Source organism: Montipora capricornis, chromosome 9 (assembly GCF_036669925.1).
Source record: "Montipora capricornis isolate CH-2021 chromosome 9, ASM3666992v2, whole genome shotgun sequence".
Lineage (NCBI taxonomy): Eukaryota > Metazoa > Cnidaria > Anthozoa > Scleractinia > Acroporidae > Montipora > Montipora capricornis.
Window position 1 is genome coordinate 33,773,110 of NC_090891.1, and position 7,500 is coordinate 33,780,609.

General features: G+C 40.5%; 1 protein-coding gene across 2 annotated transcripts in view; it reads right to left on the minus strand.

Moving 5' to 3' along the window:
• Positions 1 to 989: 989 nt before the first annotated feature.
• The window catches only part of LOC138016472 (prestin-like), a 23,765-nt gene continuing 17,254 nt past the window's right edge, over positions 990 to 7,500 (minus strand). For both annotated transcript variants that reach the window (XM_068863607.1, XM_068863606.1), the window contains exons 8-17: positions 7,468 to 7,500; positions 6,316 to 6,393; positions 5,845 to 5,940; positions 5,259 to 5,365; positions 5,040 to 5,109; positions 4,470 to 4,706; positions 3,188 to 3,328; positions 2,575 to 2,629; positions 2,097 to 2,221; positions 990 to 1,461 (exon numbers count right to left, since the gene is read on the minus strand). The exon at positions 7,468 to 7,500 is cut by the window's right edge and continues 78 nt beyond it. In XM_068863607.1, the coding sequence (XP_068719708.1) occupies positions 1,420 to 1,461; positions 2,097 to 2,221; positions 2,575 to 2,629; positions 3,188 to 3,328; positions 4,470 to 4,706; positions 5,040 to 5,109; positions 5,259 to 5,365; positions 5,845 to 5,940; positions 6,316 to 6,393; positions 7,468 to 7,500 (984 nt within the window). In that variant the 3' untranslated portion in view covers positions 990 to 1,419. The remainder of the gene's footprint in view (positions 1,462 to 2,096; positions 2,222 to 2,574; positions 2,630 to 3,187; positions 3,329 to 4,469; positions 4,707 to 5,039; positions 5,110 to 5,258; positions 5,366 to 5,844; positions 5,941 to 6,315; positions 6,394 to 7,467) is intronic.

A 7,500-nucleotide genomic window follows, 5' to 3' on the forward strand; every position in this document is an offset into this window, starting at 1 on the left:
ACTTTCTTAAAGATAACAATTAGCTTTAAATATCCATGAAACGGAGCACTGACAGAGGGAGGGGAGTAAAAGGCGCACCGTTGGCTTCCATTGATACCAACTTCGTAACTGAAGGAACTACCGACGTTAAATATATTGACTTTACTTTACTTTCAAACCTTTGCATGATAATAGGGCTCAATTCCCGGAGAATTAGTTGGGGACACCAACACTCTATTAGTTATTCTCGTTCCCAGAGCTGCGATCCTTTTGGTCAGCGCCACGGATCGATCCGTGGATTCCGTGGATATCCATCGTTTTGATGCAAATAACCCCCCAAAATGAACTTTATTATGGGATTTGTGAAAACAGCGAATGGGTGGAAAGTCAGATTTTTAGAAATGTGGCTCCTTCCTCTAAAGTAGAGCACTTCCACAAGGCATTGGACTACGCCCTCGCTGGTCAAGGAAATGCACTTAACATTCCTTCTGCCTTTAACCTCTGTCCCAATAAATGTACCCGATGGCTATCTATACCCTTACAACATTTGCAGAGTTCGATGATTTTTGGTGCATGAAACTCCGCCATTCTGGCGCATAATACTCCGGAGATAATTTTCAATTTTTCCCGCGAAAACTAACATCCGGTAAAATGGCCGGAAATGGGACCGTTTTTTGACAGCCAATCAAATATGGCCTTTTTTCGATTTGCCCAGAGTCTCTCTCTTTCCCGACCGCTGGTCAGGGAAACGATGACTTTGGGAATGAGGGAAGAGGGAAGCTGCCATGGAGTTTTAAAATATGGCACTGCTTTTGGAACAACGATAAGCAGACGTTTTTCAATGTCTCTTTGTCATCCCGGTTGCAGAGTGAAACTTAACTTGCGTTTGCCCAAACTTGTTGCTGTACAATGGCAAGAAGCTATTTCAAGAACTCTTCCAGTCAGAAAAAGAAACTCTGGTGATGTTCGAGATGAAGTGGACTGATGCACTCAACACTAACAAGCAAGTAAAAAATAAGAAAAATGATTTGATCAGTTTATTCATAGTATATGTTTACATCTCTTCTCACCTAATTAAGCACATTCTTGTCTAATAAGTGTGTCAACTGGTGCATTTTAATATAAAGTATGTCAGTGATATAACACTATAAATACGAAGGTAAATGTTATTTTTAAATATCAAGAAGTATCAAATTTTGAAAATGATATTTCACGTCGAGTATTCGGTTTTACGTCCTATAAAAATTGCCTTCAACAAACACTGTACAAAAACGACTCTGACGCAGAATCAGCACATCCATGACACGACAAGACTGCATTTCTGGCCAACGCGTAGAATCGCTACATAAAACACATCGCATTAAAATCAATTCGAGTTGCTTCTCTTGGAACCCTTCCTTGCTCATTTTCTAGTCTCCGTGAAACAGGAGTACACAGGGTCTATATTACAGTTTCTTTTTCCAAATCTTCTTGTGTCCAAATCTGTAATAAACAAAATGAAATGGCCCCATAAGCTGTATTAGCTTTAAAACCCACCGTGTTTTAAATAAAAGGTGTTGTTGTTGTTGTTGTTAGTAAGAAGACAGATATGTCCAGAAAATGCCCCTAATTAGATGCACGCGGATTCATGAAAGCGTCACGAAGCGCCCCTTTGCTCTTCTGCTCAACTTTAACATTACTCCTTATGCCGGAATACACAAAGTGTCCACAAAATGCTGCTCCTCAAGTAAGGATAAACAGTTGCATTTAACCTAAGCTAAATATAACACTAACTTTTACCCGAACCTTATTGTTGGAAACAGGTGACAAAGGTTTAGACTTGAAGAAGTTTTCGTGTTGGATGTCATTAGGTGCATCTCTGGACATAGATGGCAAAGAACCGTTAACCAAGAAAATTATTTCAAACGGAGTAATTAATGATACTTGCGGCCAGCAACACGATTAACAAACAAAAATGATGTCCCCTCCTCCTCCTCCTCCATCAAAAACGCCGGAGAATCTCAAAATTTCAGACAATGGATACGCGCATCACTCGATAATGTCTTTATCGACAAAAGATACACCTTGCCTCGTTGTCAATTGCCTATCAGGAGTGATAGAAGCATGTTGACACATACCTCAAAATCACGTGATCGTACAGCCGAAACGACAGCGTCATGAATAGATGGAAACATCACTTCACGATCCATTGTGTTTGTTCCAGCCACTCCGGTGGAATTTACAAGTTTCTTCGTTATGTTTGCTACGAACCAAGAAAGAAATTAATATAAGTAGTAGGCTTTTAAACGAACAGCTTTATCTACTGTACTGGCTGAATAGCTACTGCGCTTGGTTCCTAAAGAGAAGCTGGGTATTTGACGCACGGAAATTCTGTAACTGTTTTGCCCGGCAATGTGGCGTTAGCCCTTCGTTGGAGAGAGGCAAGGAGCCTCCTTACTTTTGCAATTCCTGAGCAGTAGTGAAAACAACTAAACTACACCCATGAACATGTGTTGCTTAGTCCGATAAACAAACGCATGACCCAAAAAGTTGAAGAGAATCGTTCTGTGGCAAGATCGCACTAGAGGAAGTTCAGTGTTAAATGACGATACTCACACGAACATCCAGCCAAAAAAATATGAACTCCAACTTTTTTAAACTCCTTTAATAGCTGCAAGAAAGATAAAAAGAAGTATACGTACATGATTCGGTTTTTATTTTCGAAATAATAATCGGAAGTCATACGTTCGAACCTATTATGAGCACTGGGATTTTTTTCCAGTAAGCACGAGTTTTCTACCTTTCTCACGGTTAATATGTGCCTAACAGCTGTAAATAACACTTGGCGCACTTGAGAACATATAATTACGTTAAGTGTTACCAGATTTTGAGCGTAATAACAGTCATGATCCGAGTTCTTTTCTTTAAAAACTATTACTCTTACATTCTCGTCAAGGGAGATTGAAGACAGAGGAGCCTTCCTGTGTTAATTGTACGTTGTGAATCACGAGTGGTTGCCGAAGACCTCAGCTACGAGTAAAACGGAACCTTTTCGCCAAACATTCTGTATATATACTCTTTAAAACAAATATTTTGAACTGGCGAAGATTCCCTCTGGCGTTTTTTCACAGTGCCGGCGAAACAAAACGAAGGGATTCACACTTTTGCACACCATTATGTAAGGTAGATCCCGGAAGTAACGGATAAAGCTGAATATAAAAGTACTCACAGAGGGAAGAGCATGTAAGCCAACAGAATCGATAAATGTAAAACCACTGGCATCAATTACGACAGTGTGGATACGTAGCGCTGGTTCTTCCACCTCCACTGCCATAGCTCTGTGATTGGTGCCATTGGCGTGTACCAGTTTCTGTTAAAAATTTAAAATGCAAGGGACTGAGCTGAGCAGTATTCTTTGATTGTACCTGACGTCACGGCGGCCATATTGGTGAAAAGTACAATAGAGAAAAAGCCTTTTGGCAATTTGACTCTATTATTATACAAAACTTGAGCTACATTTTTCTATTGCTGGTTTTCACTTACGTGATCAACAGCCATGTTTTTCAACGAAAACAAAAGGAAGCGTTTGCATAATAACAGAGTTAAATTCCCGGAGGATTTGGTCGGGGCACCAACATGGCCGCCTTTTCTTTGTCTAGGGGCACCAACATGGCGGTCGTGACGTCATGTGAAAACCGAGAATTGTTTTGGCACCAACACGGCCGTCTTATCACGTGAGTGCAATTAAAGAATTAGGTTCGAAGAAAGTCATGTGTTATGAAATGCAGATTGGAGAGCAACCAGTTGCCAGCGTCGTTCCAATGCGCAGATCCATGCGTCGTTCTAATCCACAGTTCAAAACGACTTAAACATATTTTAATACCAGTGTTTTACCTCGAACAGGATGGAGCGTTTTTCATTTAAGTGTCGTAAAACCAACACCAAAGTAATAACTTTGACCAATCACAGCTGCAGGTGCAAACAGCGCAATGAACCAAGCGCGGGAAAATTTGCTCGTGCAAGTAGCGAATGGTCTTAGTCAATTTTCCTTCTCATTGGTTGATAAACTGGCGCGAGACTATTAAACCAATCACTAAGCGTAGCAACTGCAATCGCATAATTACTTTCGACAGTTATTTGATGAACTAGCAAATAAGTAGATCTTAGATGGGAAAACAAAACTAACTGTTTCCCTCAGGACCATATATTAAGTGTATAATGTATATCACTACTCGCCCCTCTTATAGTTTGGCGTTGTTAATAAATCAATTAATCGAGTAATCAACTTTATATCTTAGTCACAGCTATTACGACAGTTTAAAAAAAACACAATGCAAAACTTCATACTAGTTAAGTACAAGCGGTTGAGGGTGAAGACCAAGTCAACCATCGGGTTTTTTAGTTGACAATCATATTACCTAATTAAGTTCAAATTGAGCGCAAGTAAGGAACCAGAAAAGAGTGAAAAAAACATAGTAGAAGTGATAGCAAGTTCGTAATATGTGTCTTACCCCGTTGGCAATTTTTTCATCACTGCCATTAGGCTCTCCGAACTCGTTTTCAAGAAGCACCACATCATCGTCAGCATTATTTTTGCCGAGTTTCACCTCTTTGCGAGTCCCCTGTTGTTGTTGCACATTAGGATCACAACCAGCGATTTGTACAAGTGCACTCCTGAAGCGCTCTACATTGCCAAAATACAGCGAGGACTCAAACCTCATGACTTTTACTCCAGGAACCTCAAAGGCCTACAAAGAAATAAAGCTTTGTTGCTGGTTTTTCCGTCAATCGATTCCTCATTGTCGTTATCCTTCCACGTATTCTTGACACCTAAGAGCGGTTTTTAATTCAGTGTCGAGGTTATTTCAGACGGTCGATTTAGTTTGCATTGGTTGGCTTGATTATTCACTTAAAAACCTTGTGATTCGTTGGCAGACAATGAGAAGTAAAGGCAAGACAAAGTAAGAGTTAACTTTGTGGTAGAGCATCTCCATTTCCGCTGGGAGTACTTTTCACGAGATTGCTAAAAAAGACCGTATATATCGACACAAATATGGAGACGGATATGCTGGTGCACGTACCGTTCGACACTGCTTGACATCACGGTAAAGCTCAGTTTCCACCACTCTTCCAAGTATAGTATATTTTGACCTGAGGAAACAAATACAAGAATTACTTTTTGAATAAAATTAATGCCTATGCAGCTGAGCATAGGTGCTCTGCTAATTGGTTAGACTGTCAATCAAATCATTCCATAAAGTTAAACAAGATCAAATTAACCAGTTTGGAGAGAGTTTTACCTTGAAAGAGTTAGTACGACAGCAAAAAGAGCGCAAATGACTCCAATTCCAAGTCCTACATCAACGCCCATCGCTATGACGCCAAAACAAGTCAAAAACCACACAACCTGAGAACCGTAGTAAGACAAGAGAAAGTTAAGGGTTTTCTGTCTATATCATTTGAAGATAAAGGAGGATAGATCAAGCAACTTCTACATATGCACGAGACCGTGCAATTATAGGCAATGGCCAAGGTAGCACCTTGCATTGAAAGTTCTAGTTTTGATGAAGTTTTGATTCACTTGTTGTTGCATGGCCATTCATTCTTTCTAAACTTGTACGAGCAAATGGACCATAGCCTTTACCATGCAGTCTTATCTGAGAGATGTTACTTGAATGACGGCAGATTGAAAGGTAATCACGGAGGGCATGTGTCCATGATGGCTGATGTCAAGTGTACATGAAATACTAAAGATAATTTCAAAGGACGGTTGATCCATTTACATTCTCTGGTCTTAAACAGCAGTGCTTCACAAGATAAGATAGCGACGTAAAATCTTGTAACGTAAATTGAGACTGTCGAGAATCTGTGCACGAGGAAACTTACAGCATCTGGTTTATGTATCCTCCACAAATCTTTCAATCTTGAAAATTGCTTCAAGAGGCCAATAAGGTTTGCAATCACCACAGAGGCTAGAATGGCCTAAAACAGTCGAGAAAAAGTAAATTAAGTCGGACAGTCAGTTTAGAAAAAGATAACAGCTTTTCAGGGAGAGAAAGATGTCGTTTTCTTCAGGTGATTGAATTCATTTTATTGGTACAATTGTCAGAGACCTTGTTCTTACCTCTCTGCTGACTCTTAACGACTCTAGGGTAGGCACGTGAAAACATTTAATCGTCTCTTAACGAACAAGAGTTTTAGCGTAAATAGGCAGACAATCTTATGTCAAACTGAGAAAACGTTGGAGACAGGCTGATTTCAATCGACTTTTCGGAAAATATAGATTTGTTTCAACCAAGCGCCTTGCAACTATACTGACTTATGCATGTTTCAAGTTCCGCGTCAGTTATACTTTACCTTGGGAAGATGAAAGAACAGTGGGGCGATAAAGAGAAGGACGAGAAGAATCATCGCAATTACAATGATACTGCACAGCTGTGGATTAAATAACAGTACAACAAAACTTGTTAGGGGCCGTGGTTACTGGCTACGCAATGCTGCAGTTACCCAGCTCAATTCATATCTCTTTTATTATCTCGCATAAGTTTCCAAGATAAATAAGATAAATGTTAACTTGAATACAATCAGAAGGTTTTGGGTGCGCCATCGGTGATGGCGTAAATTCTTCTCTCACTGGTTCTTTTACTAACTCATTTACTATGGAACGCAAGCTTTTAGAGTTTTCCGAAATACATTCCCCATCAGTTTTCAAGCTGGCTATCCCGGCTTTGCTTTCATGAGAAATTGACCCTCAACGCTTCGCCTCACCAACGAAAATCGTGAAAGAACTCAATTCTGATGGTTAAATTTGGGCAAAAGAGTTTGAGGGAAGAGAAAACATTCACCACCGAGCACCGGTGGCTCAGTTGGTTGAGCACCGCACTACCACGCGGGAGGTCGCGAGTTCAACTCCGGCCGGACCAACACTTAGAGTCTTTAAATAACTGAGAAGAAAGTGCTGCCTTTGTAACTACATCTACAAATGGTTAGACTTTCAAGTCTTCTCGGATAAGGACGATAAGCCGGAGGTCCCGTCTCACAACCGTTAAATGTTAATAATCCTGTGGGACGTAAAAGAACCCACACACTTGTCGCTAAGAGTAAGGCACGTAGTTCCCGGTGTTGTGGTCTGTCTTCTGTGGTGTATCATGGTTGGGAGGGTAAAAAAGGGGCCACAGTATTGGCGCAAGCTGTTGTGACGCTCTGCCAGCTTGACTGGCAAAGTTAATAAAATAAAATAAAATAACATAAAAATTCACTATACATGGGCCTCTTTCAATGATAATTTCAATTTTTCAGTCTAAATTTAGCCCGTGGTCATGATGCGCGGCTATTTTAAGGAAGACACCTGATTGGCTACCCGACCATGGGATCATGTGTTCTCAGTCTCCTCGAGCTCTCTTCATTTGGCTTCATTTCTTCATCCAGTTAAGTTTGTTCCGAGCGATGGCTGTTTGGCCATGGCTTTATGATTAGACCAAAAACCTCGTTACGCAATCTCGTTTTTACCTGTGTGTTGGCGAGATTCTCCTGAACCGCTGT